General features: G+C 39.3%; 1 protein-coding gene across 1 annotated transcript in view; it reads right to left on the bottom strand.

Annotated features, from left to right (window-relative positions):
• HABP4 (hyaluronan binding protein 4) overlaps positions 1-19,539 on the bottom strand; it is a 40,714-nt gene that overhangs the window by 20,583 nt on the left and 592 nt on the right. The window contains exons 2-4 of the mRNA XM_077749535.1: positions 13,584-13,746; positions 6,971-7,111; positions 6,667-6,735 (exon numbers count right to left, since the gene is read on the bottom strand). Coding sequence (XP_077605661.1) covers positions 6,667-6,735; positions 6,971-7,111; positions 13,584-13,746 — 373 coding nt within the window. The remainder of the gene's footprint in view (positions 1-6,666; positions 6,736-6,970; positions 7,112-13,583; positions 13,747-19,539) is intronic.

Genomic DNA, 19,539 nt, shown 5'->3' with positions numbered 1-19,539 from the left:
GGATACAAAATTAGTCTATAGAAATCTGTTGCATTTCTATACATTAAAATGAACCAGCAGAGACATTACAAAAAAAAAAAAACCCATTTACAACTGCATTAAAGAGAATAGCATGCCTATGAAGAAAGTGAACGAAGGAGTTAAAAGACCTCTACTCTGAAAACTATAGGACAATGATACAAGAATTTGAAGACAACACAAATAAATGAGAAGATATTCTACATTCATGGATTGGAAGAATTAATACTGTTAAAAGGTCCACACTACCCAAAGTAATCTATAGATTCAATGCAATCCAAATCAAAATGCCAATGGTATTTTCCACAGAACTAGAAACAAGCAATCCTAAAATTTGTATGGAACCACAAAAGACACCAAATAGCCCAAGCACTCTTGAGAAAGAACAATAAAGCTGAATACATTACAATCCCAGATTTCAAACTATATCACAAAGCTATAATAACAAAACAGTAGTGGACTGGCACAAAAACAAAGAGCATAGATCAATGTAACAGAAAAGAGTCCAGAGCCAATCCCATGCTTATATGGTCACTTGGTCTATGACAAAGGAGGCAAGAATACACAGCAGTGAAAGACAGCTTCTTCAATAAATGGTGTTGGGAAACCTGGACAGCTACCTGCAAAAGAATGAAACTGGACCCCTTTCTTACATAATACACAAAAATAAACTAAAATGGATTAAAGACCTAAATCTTAAAAACCCAAACCATAAAATCCCACCCCCGAAAATACCCAATCATAGGCAGTAACTCTTAAGACATCTGTTTAGCAATATTTTTCTGTATCTGTCTCCTCAGCCATGGGAAACAAAAGCATAAATAGGTTACTGGGACTATATTAAATTAAATAAAAAGCTGTGAAAGAAACCAGCAACAAAATGAAAAGGCAACCTCTCAAATGGGAGAAGAGTTTTGAAAATGATATATCCAAAAAGGGGTTGATACCCAAAATATATAAGGAACTCACAGATCTCAACACCAAAAAACCCTAACAGTCTGATTAAAAAATAGGCAGAGGATTTGACCAGACATTTTTCCAAAGAAGACATATGGTCAACAGACATATGAAAAGATGCTTAACACTACTCCTCATCAGGGAAATGCAAAAATCAAAACCATAATGATGTATAATCTTACACCAGTCAGAATAGCTAATAACAAAAAGACAAGAAGTAACAAGTGTTGGTGAGGGTGTGGAGAAAAGAGAATCCTTGTGCATTGCTGGTGGGTATGCAAATTGGTGCAGCCACTATGGAAAGCTGTATGGGGGCTCCTCAAACAATTAAAACAGAATTACCATATGATCCAGTGATGACACTTCTGGGTATTTATTCCCCCTGCCCCAAATGAAAAGATGAATTTTAAAAGATACATTGTTTACTGAAGCATTATTTACAATAGCCAAGGCATGGAAGAAACCTAACTGTCCACAGACAGATGAATGGAGAAAGATGTATTATATACATACAATGGAATATTACTCAACCATAAAAAAGAATAAAATCTTGCCATTCACAACAACACAGATGGACCTAAAGGTATTATGCTAAGTGAAATAAGTCAGACAGAGAAAGACAAATATCCTATGATTTCACTCACATGTGGAATCTAAGTAACAAAACAAATGAAGAGAAAAAAAGACTCAAATACAGAGAACAAAGTGGCAGTTCCCAGAGGAGCATGGGGGTGAAGGATGGGCAAAATAAGTAAAGGGGATTAAGAGGTATAAACTTCCCAAAGTAATCTACACATTCAATGCAATCCCAATCAAAATTGTACTGGCATTCTTCTCAAAGTTAGAACAAACAAGCCTAAAATTTGTATGGAATCACAAAAGACCTCAAATAACCAAAGTTATGTTGAAAAAGAAAACCAAGGCGTCACAATCCTGGACTTTAGCCTCTATTACAAAGCTGTAATCATCAAGATAGTATGGTACCAGCACAAGAACAGACATATAGACAACAAAACAGAATAGAGAACATTGACTTGGACCCACAAATATATGGCCAACTAATCTCTGACAAAGCAGCAAAGAGTACCCAGTGGAAAAAAGACAATCTCTTTAGCAAATGGTACTGGGAGAACTGGACAGCAATATGCAGAAGAATGAACTTGGGCCACTTACATCATACACAAAAATAAACTCAAAATGAATGAAAAGACCTAAATGTGAGACAGAAAACCATCAAAATCCTAGAGCAGAAAACAGGCAACAACCTTTCTGACCTCAGCTGCAGCAATTTCTTGCTCAACATGTCTCCAAAGGCAAGGAAAATAAAAGCAAAAATGAACTACTGGGACCTAATCAAGATAAAAAGCTTCTGCACAGCAAAGGAAACAATCAACAAAACTAAAAGGCAACTGGCAGAATGGGAGAAGATATTTGCAAATGACATATTGGAATAAAGGGTTAGTATCCAAAATCTATAAGGAACTTACCAAACTCAACACCTGAAAAACAAATAATATAGTGAAGAAATGGGCTATTTCTTCACTAGAAAGACATGAATAGACACTTTTCCAAAGAAGGTGGCCAACAGACACATAAAGATGTTCAACATCACTAAGCATCAGGAAATACAAATCAAAACCACACTGAGATATCACCTCACACCAGTCAGAGTGGCTAAAATTAACAACTCAGGAAACAACAGATGTTGGTGAGGATGTGGAGAAACAGGAACTCTCTTACACTGTTGGTGGGAATGCAAACTGGTGCAGCCGCCCTGAGAAACAGTGTGGAGGTTCCTTAATAAATTAAAAAATCGAACTACCCTATAACACAGCAATAGTGCTACTGGAATTCATCCAACGGATACAGGAGTGCTGATTCATAGGGGCACATGTACCCCAATCTTTATAGCAGTACTTTCAACAACAGCCAAATTATAGAAAGCGCCCAAATGTCTATCAACTGATGATGGATAAAGAAGATGTGATTTATATATACAATGGAATACTACTTGGCAATGAAAAAGAATGAAATCTTTTTCCTGCCATTTGCAACAACATGGATGGAACTGGAGGGTATTATACTAAGTGAAATAAGTCAGTCACAGAAAAGACAGATATCATATGTTTTCACTCATATGTGGAACCTGAGAACCTTAACAGGGGAAAGGAAGAGGAAAAATAGTTTCAAAGAAAATAGTTTGAGAGAGAGAGAGAGAGACAGAGTGAATGGGGGAGGGGCAGAGAGAGAGGGAAACACAGAATCCAAAACAGGCTCCACACGTGGAGCTGTCAGCACAGAGCCTGATGCGGGGCTTGAACCCATAAACTGTGAGATCATGACCTGAGCTGAAGTGGGACACTTAACCGACTGAGCCACCCAGGTGCCCAACATAAGCTATTTTTTAAAAAGCAAAGATAAATTGACCTGTAATAACAGAATTGACTTTTACATTTTTAAAAAATGCTTATTTACTTTTGAAAGAGAGACAGAGTGCAAGCATGGGAGGGGCAGAAAGAAAAAGACACAGAATCTGAAGCAGGCTCCAGGCTTTGAGCTGTTAGCACTGAGCCCGACGTGGGGCCCAAATCCACAGACCACAAGATCATGACCTGAGCCAAAGTTGGACACTTAACCAACTGAGTCACCCAGGCGTCCCTACATTTTTTAATTCTCAACACAAAGCTATTGTAATGAACTTAAAAGTGAGTTTTTCGATACATAAAAAATTTGATTAATTTTTTAAGTTAATTTCCTTTTATATTCTCTATACCCAATGTGGGGGTCGAACTCACAATCCTAAGATTGTTCTATTGACTGACCTAGCCAGGCACCCCAAAAAATTATTCATCTTTACTGTTAAAAAAAGGTCCTAAATCAAATGCACCCTGTGTGTGGAGGACATGGCTGCCCACTCTGCTTGGCAGAGGCCCCATCCCAAAGGCTGCCTCTGCTCACCAGCCCGACCCCAGCTGGGTCATGGTAGTTTCTGGCATCCAGGAGCCTCAAAATCCAGCAGCAGCAACACAAATTATTCCAACTTTCTCTTTACTCTGGTGGCAATATAATAAACCAAGGGAATAAAAACCATAGATTTATTGATAGTTGATAGCTTTCAACAATTAAAAATCACAAAAGGGACTGACTGTGTATAAACACTACCATTTCTTAAACTTGAGCAGCTGATTAAAAAAAATAAGAAATCACACATCTCCCTGTGTTGACCTACATTATTTAATGAATAAACATAAAACTAACGTGCTACGGCTCTTACAGAACCATGTGACCAAAACTACAGAGCAATGAGGTTTCAAAATTAGCAACAATTTATGTTAGCAGATTTTGTTATTTTGTTGAAAGTAAATCACCAATGTTAGATTTACAGAAGAAAGATACAGCCCCAGGGCAGATGTATATATTTTGACTTCAGTTATATGAATGCAGAAAATGCCTGTTTGAACAAGGACGTTCCACAAAGTGAGCTGAACACCTGAAGGCTTTGTTATCTAGTTCAAATTCAATGAGACTTCACACTTACCCAAATCTATGACAGTGAAGAGATTTTAATCAAATGTTAATAAAACCATCTTGCTCTTTGAAATAAAAGTTGGAAGGCACCATTACTGAAAACTGCTTTTGTGGGTGTGTTTCAGTTGGTAACAAAGAAATAATATCTGATATTATATTACATTTTTTAATTACCACAGATGGGGAAAACTCTGCTTTCAGGTACTTACTGTCAAACTGCTAAAGAGAAGCATTAACAGTGGAAATGGGTCATCACACCATTTTGGTTGTTTTTTTTTTTCTGATATATATTTTTAATATAGTTTATTGTCAAGTTGGTTTCCATATAACACCCAGTGCTCATCCCAACAAGTGCCCCCATCAGTCCTCAGTTTGTTCTCAGTATTCAAGAGTCTCTCATGGTTTGCCTTCCTCCCTCTCCCCCAACTGTTTTTCCCCCTTCCCCTCTTCTATGGTCCATAGATTTAGTTAGCGCTGCCAATGCCTTCAAACAGGAATACTAACTAAAAGCAAAACTGTCCAGCTTTTAACACACCATACAGTGTTTGGCCTCACCAGCCATTAACAGCCTTGCTATGGTAGGCTCACCTCTGCTCTTTTCTTATTAATCAAAAGCAGCCCATAACTCCAGTGTACTATACTGTTTTCATGACCAAAATAAAATCTGCACTTATTAGATAAGAAATTCAAGTCTTATTCTATGACAATCTTTTAAGTTACAAACTATTACCACTTCAGAGCTTTGACTTAATAACTCATAAACCAATCCAAAATTACATGACATGTGTCATTTTAGCACAAGGACATGCCAGGCCACCCATAGCACACCTGGCTCCTGGTTATTCTTCATGTTAAAGGGCCAATGCTAATCCCTCTGGGTACATAATCACTCAACGCCAAAATTACTTTAAGTTCCAATGCAAACTGAAATGGAGTGGTAGCAGTAGATAAGGTAGTAAATCAGATGGCTCAGAGGTATTACTTTTTAAAATATATATTATCAATGTAAAATAAAACAAAACTAAAGGATTCATAATTAACAGCCTATGAAACTCCATACTGAGAAACATTCAACAAGTTTCTTTTCCTTTCAAGGACAACACAGATGTGCAATGGTAGCACATGTAATATTTTATTTAGTATTGTTTTGTATGTTTGTCTTTAAGGACAACAATTTCAGAAAAATAAGTTTATGGGGGCACCAGGGTGGCTCAGTCAGTTAAGTGTCCAGACTCTTGATTTTGGCTCAGGTCATGATATCATAGTTTTTGAGTTCAACCCCTGCATCGGGCTCTGTGTGAAGGTGTGGAGCCTGCTTGGATTCTCTCTCTCCCCCTCTCCTTCTGCTCCCCCCTGCTCATGCTTTCTCAAAAAACATAAAGTTTAAAAAAAGTAAAAAAAAAAAAATGTTAAAAAAAAAAAAAAAAAAAAAAAAAAAAAAAAAGGAAAGAATAAAGGAAAAGTAAGTTTATGTAAAAAGCCTATCTCTGGATTCCCTCAAGCCTTCAAAATTGTGGAAAGCCTTCTCTACAACGTGCGCTGGGAGGGATCCATTCCTTGCCGTGTACTGCCCTCAAGTCTTCCTGCCTATTCTTTGCAGACACCAGGAAGGCATTGCTCTTACAGCAACGAAACGACTGAAACAGCAGAACCAAGTACTTCTATGTAGCCAAACTGGCACAGATCTTAGATACCATGAAGCCTCAGAGGAATGTCAGATTTGAACCTTCGGTGAAACTTGTCACTGAGCTTCAACCTGCAAATGATTTCATAAAATCAAGATGCAATGTATATACGAACTTGGGAAGGTCACAGAAAAGTATAGAATGGCCAGAAATTTAAAACGCATTCTGAGGCCTATGCAAATGGAGAGTATCATGTGCTAGGGCATCAGCAAATATGCAAATTTGTTTGGCTAAACTAAAAGAACTTAAAAACTACCTTAAAAGTCCTTTTCAAATCTACCTGCAACATAGCAAACATGCTTTAAAAAGCTATCTCACTAAACAAAAGCCTAAAATCAATCTCTACCTAATGGCACACAAGTATAAAGACACTGCAAGCACAGAAGCAGAGAAGACATAATTTTCACAGAAGGAAAATAAAGATCTGGATATTTCCACTTAACTGCAGGTTCATAAAAGGCACACATTTGCACCGTACCTGGTGTCTTTACCTGATCCCCAGGTTCGAATTCCACATCCACCCATGTTGTCTTCAGTTCTGATTGCTCTAGAGAAAGAAAGAATGTTCCCTTAAGCTGAAAGCTGGTCTCCAGTCAATCTCCAAATCAAAAAAGTTGATCAGAAAAGCTGTCCCAGGATCAGCTCCCTTGGGAATAAGTGCATACTAATATAAAGTCAATTAATATTAACATATAACAAACTGACTCATATCATGTATTACTGAGACCATAAAGCAAAGACAGCAGTTACAGAGGAACTTAACATTTTCTCTCCCACCATACCTCTCAAAATCGCGTTTCCCTCTCTGGTCAAAACCGTCAAAAGCTCTGTTCCCAGGGCCGCCTCTGCCTCGGCTTCGCATGGCCCCCCGTGGGCCTCCACGGCCTCTCAGTGGTCTGTCTCGATCAAACCTGTCAATGGGTCTAGGAAGAGATGGTATAAATAATAAAAAGCGGTGAACTGGATTGAAGGGCTAAGGCTTTTTTGAAGAAAAAAATTCTAGAAGGCCATCATGGCTATAATATATTGGAAAGAACGGTGGCTTGAATAATAAAGTAATAATTAACTTTTACTGAACAATACTACCTGAGGCATTGTTCTGAGCACTTCATCATATACAATAATTCTCATCAACAGGTATAGAGTATACAACTATTGTCCACAATGAAACTGAGGCACAGAGGAGGTGGGTAACTTGCCCAAGGCCATACAGCTGCTAGGGGAGGGAGCCAGACCAGAGAGGCAGGTCCTGCTAACCTGTGGAGGGGCACCCCTTCCTCTGGGGGTTCATTCCAGCTCTAATATTCAACTTACATTCGGAATGTTTTGTATAACAGAAATAGTAAACTTCAAATTAGGCCCCTTCCCAAACTTCCGTCTCCCAAACACACAACCTATCAGTGACATTTGGGGCTAAAAATATTACTCTGCAACAACCTCAATTCTCTTCCTCTTGCCCCACACACACTTCAAGGACAGCTGAAGCTCTTTGTCGTTAAAGCCAATAGCAGCTTTTGTCTTTATGTCATTTGACCCTGATTCATCATTTGACACTGCTGACCACTAATTTTCCTCAGACTTCTCTCTCCCTGCCTGTCCTTAAACACTTATTTTTGTAACAGGTCATACTCAAACACGGTACAAAGTTCACAAGATACTCACTCCCCTTGCTCCTTAGGCCCCCAATTCCACTTCCCAAAGGTAGGCACCTCCAGAGTCACATCGAGGGACACATTCTGTATCTTGCCTCTTTTATTTAACTAACCTTGATGCTCTCCACGCAGCCACCTCCCTCGTTCTTCTGGATACCTGTCCATCCTCACATGTGCGCGCACTCCCGACTTCCCATCCCAGGCACACACTGTCCTCGTCTCTATGCTATTGCTATGTGACCCTCATTCATGTGACCCTGCATTTCTCACTGCGGTCTCTGATTCCAGGCCACAAAGCCAGTTACTTCCTGGACATACCCTCTGTCCACACCCTGGCCCTGCAGATACACGAGCAACACTGACCCCTTGCTTCTGCTATAGTCCCTAACTCACAGCATCAAAGTACCTAAGCCAAGTGCCAGATGTCTTCTATACTCCTTCCTTCTTCCTCTGCCACATCCATTGGTACAAAGGCCTGACCACCCACACACTCCTCCTCACACTCATTCTCAGGCATGCCTCTAGTCACCATCACTTTTTATGAGGGCTTGCCTCTCCTCCATTAGACTCGAAGCTATTGCAGGAAGGACCACATCTTTTTCACCATTACATTTGTCAAGGCTTTAAAAAATATTTAAAATCATAACAAATTACTTACTGAACTCTAGTGGCATTAATGGCTCAAACACCAAAACTAGAGGTATGTTCTAATCTACAGTCATGGCTGAAATTGTTACATTAAAAAGCTACTGTCTGATCGTGGGTAAAAATATATAAAACTCTCTATTCTTCTTACTCAAAAAAGATTAAAAAAAATACAGAAGCGCCAATCATTAATTTTATGTCAGTCTCTTACAAGAAACATCATCCTAAATAAATTCTCCAGGTTAGGTATTCTACCTCCCACCTCCCTCCCTTCCCAACTAAAACAAATAGAGATTATTATAAAATCTTATTCCATATTATAATAAATATCTAAATCAGAGTTCTAAAACAATAACAAAAAAATTAACAATAAATTCTTAACAAGGAAGTTGGACAGGGTAATAAGAGAAAAAAAGTCTACGTAAATACTGAGAGGAAATGAAACACCAAAACATACATGGAAAATAATGCCAACAGTCAAAATTGGGTCTACATTTACATGAAATCTAGATCAGATACCAACAGAACAACAAGGGCAATTGATTAAAACTGATCCTAAAATAGCCCTGTGTGTTCTGGNAGAGGGGCAGAGAAAGAGAGAGAGAGAGAGAGAGAGAGAGAGAGAGAATGATTCTTAAGCAAGCTCCACACTCAGCACAGAGCCCAAAGTGGAGGCCAATTCCACAACACTCGGATTATGTTCTGAGCCATAATCAAGAGTCCAACACTCAATTGACTGAGCCACCCAGGTGCCCCTAAACCATATTTTTTCTTCACTCCACTGGTTACCCACATCCCCAGCCCCATAGTCTCAGGACAGTTGGGTGGCTCAGTCGGTCCATTGAAGTGTCCGACTCTTGATTTCAGATCAGGTCATGATTTCACGGGCTCTGTGGGGACAGCCTGGAGCCTGCTTGGGATTCTCTCTCTCTCTGCCCCTCCTCACTTGTGCACATACTCTCTCTCTCACAAATACACTTTAAATATACATATTCTCAGTTGCTTCTTGCTTATAAAATATATCTTCTTTGTGCTCATGTTGGCAGCACATATACTAAAAATTAGAACAATAAAACATATGCTCTTTTTATTCAGGTTAGTGAGCATTGAGAAATCCTGTATTCACTTAAGAATCTTTGTGATGTACTCACAAGGAAAAGGACGGAAAATAAGATTTCAGCCAAGCACCATGCTTTACATCCCTGTAATCCAGTCTCCAACAACAATCCTAATTAAGTACACATGAGTACCTGTTTTACAGATAAAGGAAATGAAGTTCATGGAGGGAAGAATGGGGAATTAGTGTACTGGGTACAGAGTTTCAGGTGGGGAAAATAAAAATGTTCTGAAGGTGGATGGTGGGGATGGCTGCACAACAATGTGAATGTACTTCATGCCACCACACTATCGTGTGTTTAAAAGTGGTTAAAATGATACATTTAAATAATTTTTTTAATGTTTATTTATTTTTGAGAAAAAAAAAGACAGAATGAGAGTGGGGCAGGAGCAGACAGAGAGAGAGAAAGAATCCAAAGAGGCTCCAGGCTCTGAGCTGTCAGCACAGAGCCCGATGTGGGGCTTGAACCCACGAACCATGAGACCATGACCTGAGCTGAAGTCAGACGCTTAACCAACTGAGCCATCCAGGCGCCCCTGAAATGATACATTTTATGTTTGTATATTTTACCCCAAATTTTCTCAAATGCTTCCATATGAGAAGGAAAAAAAAAATTAAGCTGAGTGATTCTTTCAGAACTGCAACGGACTCTCTACGACCAGCACTAAATTTCAAGAGCCAAAGGAAGAGTTAAAATGTATCCAGACAGAGGTAGGCTAATTCCCTAATAGCCCATGTTCAAAAAGTTCACTTAAGTTCATCATTTGGAGCCTAAAGAAAAATTCCTGCTGCATTAGGAACAGTGACCTGGTTGATCTCTGCACCTGAGCCACATGGACAGTTACTCCCAGCACCACTTAAGAGACTGCTTCGATGTGAAAATATGTGTTCTGCCTTAGTGGAATAAAAACCACATGAGCTGGCTGTGAGCACAATACCCATCACTGAAACTCTGGGTCTTTGTTTCCTCATCCATAAATTGAGAGGACTGAATTAGACAGTCTGTTAAGATTATCAAGATTCAATAATTCTGCCCAATAAACATGTATAGGTATCATAGAAATGCACAGTGACACCATTTTTCACTATCAAATAAACAAAGATCAAAGTTTATCATATTAAACTCTGCAGAAAGAGCTAGGAGAAATGCTCCAGATTATTAGCGACAGAGTAAATGGACAGGTTACTAAGACAGTGATTAGTTACTATGTATCATAAGACCCCCCCCCCTTACTGCAAAATTTGTTTTCACACTACATGCACCCATTCAAACTTGCACTGAAGCACAAACTGGGTCCCAGGTTTTAACACAGGACACCCAGCTGAGAATCACTGCTTATGTCCCTAACGGGGACTGGAACTAGAACCATTTCTACAAGTCCCATCCAGGGAAGGCCCAACACTAAGGAAATTATTACACTGTACCACATCCACAACAGATCATAACAGAACCATTAAAAATGTTCACCAAACTTTGACAGGGTACCTGGTGGCTCAGTCAATTAAGCGTCCAACTCTTGATTTTGGCTCAGGATATGATCCCATGGTTGTGTGATCAAGCCCCACGTAGGGTTCTGCACTGAGTGTGGAGTCTGCTTAGGATTCTCTCCCTCCTGCTGCCTCTGCCTCTCCCCGTGTGCCTATGTTCTCTCTTTTTCTTTCTCTCTCTTTCAAAAAAATTTAAAAGAAAATGTTCACTAAACATTGTTAATGACATGGAAAAGACTTCAGCCATATCAAATGGAGAAGAATATAAAGGACTCAGTATACATGTATTATGATCCTAATATTTAAGTATTATCTATGTATAAAAAAGAAAGGAAACAACTAGTCCAAGTGTTAAGAGTAATCACCTTAGATGGTAAGATAGTGGTTTTAGTTTTCTTTATAATTGTATGCATTTTCTAAATTATCCAAATTATCTTATGGATCTTTATTAATAGAAGAGTACTTTTTAAGAAACTAAGGAAAATATCTTTTCTGATAGCACATGACTTATCAAAAATAATTTCAAATTTCCTTGAAAGCACAACTTCCCACCATATACCTAACATGACACACTGAGGACAGAAGACCTCACTTGTGTTATATTCTTGCCAAAGTGCATGACATTGTTCCAGACAAACTCGGTTCTGGGCTGTTCTACAAAATAACTGGCCCATTCTCTTCCAAAATGTCAAAGTCAAAGATAAAGGAAGACTAAGGAGCTGTTCCAAATGAAAGACAACTAAATGCAGTGCACATTGCTGGAATGGATCCTGAACCAGGCATTTTATTGTCTTTTGCTAAAAGGACATTATTAGGACAACTGGTGAAATTTGAGTACTCTGTAGATTACATGATTTAGAGATTTACAATAATGTATCAAGGTTCATGAGTTTGATAATTGTACCATATTTTCAGGAAATACATTTAAAGTATTTAGGGATATAGAGATATTTCTATACTTTACTCTTAAATGTCAAAGAAAAAAGGTGTGTTTGTGTGTAAGGGGAGAGAAGGGGAGAGAAGGAGAGAGAAGAGAGAGGGAGGGGGTATGATAAAGCAAATGTTAACAGCTGGGGAATCTGGATGAGGGTATACGGGAATTTTGTGTAGAATTCTTGCAACTTTCTATAAATATGAAGTTATTTTTAAAGAAAAAAGAAAAATCCCTCCATAATCCCATATCCCACTCTACCCCGACCCTCCTGTATGATTTCACTTAATAGATGTCATTTGGTGTTAACATATACTCATCTTATCCTTTTAAAAGACTCATAGTTTTGCTACTAAAAAAAGCTAGAAACATGAGTTTGTGCTTTTGAGCTATAATTTCCTTATTTCCACAGAATAAATCCCTGAAGTGAGAAAAAAAAAAAAAATGCTTCCCCAAATAAGCAGCTCTGATCCAGAAGTCTTTCTGTAAGCAAGCAGACTGTGGCCATTACACAGCAAAATTGAAGTACTCACCAGAAATAGCAGAATTAAGCCTTTCTCTAATCCTCACCCTCCAATATGGTGGCAGACACACCAGCTTGATGTTCTCAATATGTAATTTCTAGGGAATGCATCTATGTAAGTCACCACCTGCTCAGCCTTCTCAGACTGAGCTACTGGACTTTTGGGGGTCTTTTCGGGGAAGCGGTGGTGTTTTAATAGGCATAGTTTTACACATCCTTTGGTTAAAACTTGTAGCCAGGATCCTAAATGGAATCAGTAGTCAGGAAGTTGGAATACTTCGGGGAATTAACAGCTCCCTTGACATTAAACTGCTGACGACTAATAGTGTCAACATAACTATTCCAGTCTCTCCTTTAGCCTTTTTTTTTTTAACCTATTTTCCTTTAAATGTGATTCACTAGTTGTTTCAGTTTAATCTAAACTCAGTGCTATGAAGGTTGAGTAATTAAACAAAAACTTCCAGCACTAAGCACCGGTCGTGTTAGGGCCAAGCAGAAGACACAAAGAACCGCTACATGTGTACAGGCAGGTGTGGGCGGCCTACCTGCTGCCTCAGCACTCAGGTGTGGGGTCAGGCTGCATCAGCCCGAGACCACCTTCCAGGTCAGAGCACTTTCTAGAGGAAGGTATGGAAGCTAGAAACTGGTTTTATACACTATATCAACTTTTCTTAAAATGTCATGATAGCCAAGTGACTTAACCACGGGGCTAGGAACTTGTTTAAATTTGTTAGTAGTCTAAGTTAAACCAAAACCATAATTATATCCGTAGCTTCAATTGCAAAAGAAAATTTCACCTGTTTAACAGACTTCTGTGTAGTTTTTTTTTACAGGTTACCAATAAATCGTAGTTACCAATAAATAATTTGTTTTTCACCTTACAATCATTTCCTGAACCAAGACTTAAGGTCACTTATGAGATAAATGGAAGATCTTTCATGTGTCACCTAAAGTGACTGCCAAGGTTGCAAAAGCTAGCAGTTCTAGTAAAACCCTCCCAGTTCTCCCCACCCTCCTGACCAAGGTCTGCCATACGTACTTTTCATCCGTGAACTTCTCAGGTGTAAAGTCCGCTTGTCTCTCAGTCTCATAGGGTCGATATTCCCTGTAGGATCTCCGCTCTGCTCTGTCAAGTGTCACCTCTGTCCCCCGGCTGTCATTCCATCCCTGCTGCTCCCCTCTTCTGGGAGCTCGCTTCTGGCCTGCCAAATCAGAAGGGACAGCTGGGACTCCAGGTCCATGAGAGCAGATTTACAGGGAGTTTTAAATTCCACTTTTCTAGAAGTCAACGTCACAGGAAAATCCAGGAAGTTTGGAAACATTCAGAGAAGAAAAAAGTTGTGGATATCATCACGGCCCTTGAACAACACAGGTTTGAAGTGTACAGGCCACTTACAGAATGTTTTAGATACAGTACAGTAGTGTTAATGTATTTTCTTTTCCTTATGATTTTAATAGCATTTTCTCTTCTCTAGCTTATCTGCTCTAAGAATATACACTACATATACAAAATAAATGTTAATCAAGTATTACTGGTAAGGCTTCTAGTCAACAGTAGTATTAGTAGTTAAGTTTTTGGGAAGTCCAAAGTTATATGCAGATTTCCAAGTGCATGGGTTGAAACCTGGTTTCAACCTAACCCCCCAGTTCCTCAAGGGTCAACTGTACTTCCTCATAAACTTTTAAGACTCTTATGTTTTCTCTCCCTTCTGTCCTAGAAAATATAAAATAAACTATACCAACTAACCTATAATTACTGATATTTCATAATGACTATGACAGCTATGGATATACACATTTGCTAAATTAACTAAGGTTATCAACAGCAGCTTTATTAAAATATGGTAGCTACACTCCATACAGAATATTAAAGGATAAATACCCTATATTTCAGATCGTACTTTCAGATAAACTATGGCTTATCATTGGCTACTAAGGTTTTTTGTTTCTAAATACAGTTCTGTACTGCTATTATCTTTTTTCTTTGAAAACAGATTTTTCTGCTCTCCTGATCTTTGATGGGATTTACTAATACCTTTCAATATGAGGCCAAACTGCTATCTACTAACTCATACGAGGGACAGTCAGCACTGGAAGGGGGCATCTCTCGTTCACAGAAGGGCCAGCACTCAGCCAGGGTCACTCCAGGCCTCCCTCTCACTTTACTCCTCTCTAGTTTTGATGCTTTAAAAATTTTAAGCAGAGTCTATACCTAAAGGCAGCTAACACTTGGTAAGTATGTTGTGAGGAACTTTATCACTTCTTAAATTATCTTCTAAAAATGCGTTTTCTTTTTCTCTTTTTAAAAAAAGACATTTAAAAGGTGTCCATCTCAAACATGATGTACCATTATTACTACAGTAGCTTCGATTTTCCTTGGTATCATTTACACCTTTGCATTGGTTGTATGGCTATCAAAATATTTTTTTAATGTTTATTTCTGAGAGACAGAAAGAGAGAGAGAAAGAGAGAGAACACGAGCAGGGAAGGGGCAGGGGAAACAGAGGATCTAAAGCAGGCTTTGCGCTGACAGCAGAGAGCCTAATTTGATGCAGGGCTCGAACTTACAAACCACAAGATCATGATCTGAGCCAAAGTTGGATGCTTAACCAACTGAGCCATCAAAATACTTTTTTTTTTTTTTTTACAAATAGTTTATTGTCAAATTAGTTTCCACATAACACTCAGTGCTCATCCCCACAAGTGTCCTCCTCCATGCCCATCCCCCTCCCCCCCACATCCATCAGTCCTCAGTTTTTGTCAGCATTCAAGAGTCTCTCATGGTTTGCCTCTCTCCCTTTCCCCCACCATTTCCCCCCTTCTTCTCCCCCTTGTTCCTCCGTCAAGTTCCTCCTAATCCTCCTATACGTGCAAACATATGATATTTGTCCTTCTCTGCCTGACTTATTTCGCTCAGCATAACACCCTCAAGGTCCATCCATGTTGCTACACATGGCCAGATTTCATTGTTTCTCATTGCCATGTAGTATTCCATGGTATAGATAAACCACATCTTCTTGATCCATTCATCTGTTGATGGACACTTAGTGAGCCATCAAAATATTAAATGTATTTGAATTAGTGAGTAATTCTTAAAGTCCTGGATTCCTCTCTTAGACAGATATACATGACTCTTAAGGAATATATGTTTACATATATTTTTCTGTCTTCCTACTGAACAGCTTCTACCTGAGCTTTTTACTGGGCACATGTACACGGTAACATAGTTCCAGTATCTTACTTATCCCATTTTAAAGCAAAAGTCAAGTCTGTGACACCACTAACATAAGATTGTGCAATTTATTACTTGTGGTAACATAAAGTACTTTTCTAATGTGAAAAGTTCCACAATAAATCTAAGTTCAACCTTAAATTAATGTCCCATAACCTAGAAATGCTTAAATCCAATTTGCATCCTGTACTGATGCCACAATCTGAGCTGTAACGTGTTTGAGAAATGGGAAAGATGTCATCTTTCTCATAACAGATCATTATGTTTCTCTTGCAGAAGCAAAACAGAGAGAGACACTTGTCCTGTGAGTATGCAATGCCAAATGAGGGCAGGTATATTACTAATAGAGATCAAATTTGAAATGTTAGGTAGAAAATGTTATTTTAGAAATTTATTATCTAACAAGTTGAAAACTCTAATAGAGTATGACATAACAGCAATCAGCTGATATGTCAATAATAACAATACTTTTATTTCAACACAAAAATGTATTTTAATACAGCTTCAAATTTCCTATTTATAACCTATTTTTTAAAAAACCTGGGGCACTGGAGCGGCCAGTCAGTTAAGTGTCCAACTTCAGCTCAGGTCATGATCTCATGGTGTGTGGGTTCAAGCCCCGCATACGGCTCTATGCTTCTTCCAAAGTTTTGGTGTACAAACTTAAAAAATAAAATTTAGGGGAGTGTGGGTGGTTCAGTCAGTTCGGCATCCGGCATCGGCTCAGGTCATGATCTTGCAGTTCGTGGGTTCGAGCCCTGCGCCGGGCTCTGTGCTGACAGCTAGCTCAGAGCCTGGAGCCTGCTTCGGATTCTGGGTCTCCCTCTCTCTCTGACCCTCCCCTGCTCATGCTGTCTTTCAGAAATAAGTAAAACTTTTAAAAAATAAATTAATTTATTAAAAAAATTAAACAGGGGTTGCCTGGGTGGCTCAATTGATTAAGTGTCCATCTCTTGATTTTGGCTCAGGTCATGAACTCATGGTTCAGGAGATCAAGCCCTGGTTGGAGCTCTGTGCTGACAGCAGGGAACCTGCTCAGGTTTCTCTCTTTCTCTCTCTCTGCCCTTCTCCTGCTCATGTGCGCGCACACACACATGCTCTCTCTCTCTCTCTCTCGCAAAAGAAATAAACATTAAAAGAACATTAAATGGGGCACCTGGGTGGCTCAGTCGGTTAAGCGTTTGACTTCACTCGTGTCACGATCTCGCGGTTTGTGAGTTCAATCCCCGCATTGGGCTCTGTGCTGACAGCTCACAGCCTGGAGACTGCTTCAGGTTCTGCGTCTCCCTCTCTTTGCCCCTCTCCCACTCATGCTCTGTCTCAAAAATAAATAAACTCTAAAAAAATTTTTAAGAACCAAAAACATTAAATATAACTAGATTATTTATTGGAATAATTATGAATATACTGCAAACATTTGTCTCTCCCAAACCCAAAGATAAAAGGGTCCAGTTTCCCCCCACAATTTAGTGCTAAGCAATCAAGATTGCAACTGAACCTAGTTTGTCTTTCTCTGCTGGGTCAGCAGCTCCAAGTGGATAATGCAAGCACTGAATTTCTCTAGCCCTTTCCAATAAAAGGCTGGCACATCCTGTCTGATCACTGATCCAAACACAAGCCCATATGAAGGGACAGAATACAATAAAATTTACAGTAAGATTTCCTACAAAACAAAGTTGAGCTTTGACTCAAAGACAATAATTCTGAAAGGCTAGGAAAAAGAAAAGCTGCAATAGCCTCTGTAGATTTCAGGAACGAGTTTATAAAAAAGGCTCACCCAAGGGTCTACACATATTGTTAAATATTGAAGGGCATTAAAAACCTGTTTCCATGGGAAAATCTTATTTCCAGATCCACATGCAAAAATGTTTCCATTATATGTCAAACATGTTTTGACTTTGATTCTTCTCTACACTGAGCATTCGTTTATAATATTCTAACTAAATTAAAATTTTTGAATGTTAGAAAGGTGCATATCAATTAGGGCTACAAAACCTTGAAAGAGTAGCTCTCTATAAATTTAGTACAGTAACTACATAAATGTAAATTAATGAGCTGTTTGTTCTGGAAATAACATCTACCTGAAAAAGAACCAGGATGACAAAACTTCCATCCTAACTACAATATTAACTGAAAATCTTCAATACAGATCTCAAAAGCCAGATCATCTGGATCATGAACAACTGACAAAAAAAGTTATAAATCCACTAGATTATGATGCTAGGTGAAGGAAGCAGGCTGCAACTCAGTTTATATATAATTTAAATTTAGAAAAAAATAGCTCTGTATGTACATAAATCCAAGGTGTTAACTCGTAATAAAAATAGAAGATTTTTGCTTTACTTCATACATTTCAGAATTGTTCAAAATTTATAATGTTATAAATTTTTGTTATAAGACAAAAACGCATGATTTTTAATACTAAAAAGGCTAAAAAGTAATATATTAACAGATAGCATTACTGCAGTTTCACACTCCTTTAAAGGATAAAACATTTTCCATCTGTTAAAAAGCAAAGGGAGAGGAAAAGCTTAGCCTTCTTCAATTCTTTCATTACTATATCAAAATAGATTTATAAGAAAAATCAGAACACAAAATGTACAATATATCTCAAGTCTCATTCACTGTTTAAATAGGCTCACAAATGCACTGGCCTACTAGCATGGGGTCTTGAGATACCCAAAAGCATTTAAATAATTTTCTCTATCTTTATTATAGTGACTTGATTTTCTGATTGTCAGGTGATATAGCTAGCTGGACTGAAGTTTTCACAGACAAAAGTAAAGTAAACATTACCTAGCTGCACAAGTCAAAGACCCAACACTTAAATCAGGAGTTGTAATCTCGGGGCTGGGATGCACAACTGTAATCAAGCAAGGAATAAGCCAGCAAAGCCCAGTTGAATACATTGTCAAACACTGGCTCAAGTGGTTGAAAGACGTATCTTAACCCTCTTTTAAAGCAAACCTTAGGATCTCTGCTTTATTTTAGGAAAACAGAGGAAACACACGTGGAGTCTTACAGGTTATGAACTGATGCAGTTCGGGTGATGAACAGCTCTTAGATACCCTGATGCGGACAGTGGTACCTGGCTAAACAGGGTGTGGGGAACTTTGAATATTCTTGTTTAAAAGGGTTAAAGGTTAAAAACGCTTTTCTTAAAGTAGCCTGAATTAATGCCAAGTTACACATTCCAACGACACGACATGCTGTATTGAAAAATGACGCCGACTGTCTGCTGGAAGCTACTGTAAGGGGAGTGTACCGGGATGGGGTGAAAGCACGGAGCCTGGCAGGAGCCAGGGACCCCGCGTCCGCCCCCCCGCCCCGCATTCGGCTCGCGGCCCTGACGTCACAGCCCTCCCCCGCGGTCACCCAGGCCTGCGCTCCATCACAGAAGCCCGAGCCCCGAGCCCCCGCGATTCTCCACACACCCTGGGCTCTCGCCACCACCTCCAGCTGCCGGGTGCGCCCTCCTTCCTCACTCTCCCTCGTTCCCACCACGCTTCTCTTCTGACCTCCCGATCTGAATCTTGCACAGGTTGGGCTGGAGGATGGAGACTGTCCCTGCTAGCTCTAGATTTGAGCGCCCCATGGCAGCGACCCCAGTTATTCCGACACACAACATCTCAGCAGTATCCCTCAACTTTGCCCAACTTGTAATGGCTCAGTTCTGGGATTCTGAGACCCCTACTCCAAGCCAGCACGCCGCTCCCCACCCCCCAACAAGGGGCTGGAAAAGGCCAGAAGGGGCAAGACACCC

The sequence above is a fragment of the Crocuta crocuta genome, unplaced genomic scaffold (genome assembly GCF_008692635.1).
Source record: "Crocuta crocuta isolate KB4526 unplaced genomic scaffold, BGI_CrCroc_1.0 scaffold99, whole genome shotgun sequence".
NCBI lineage: Eukaryota > Metazoa > Chordata > Mammalia > Carnivora > Hyaenidae > Crocuta > Crocuta crocuta.
Note: the sequence above shows the minus strand (reverse complement) of the source record. Positions and strands in the feature narration are given on the sequence as shown.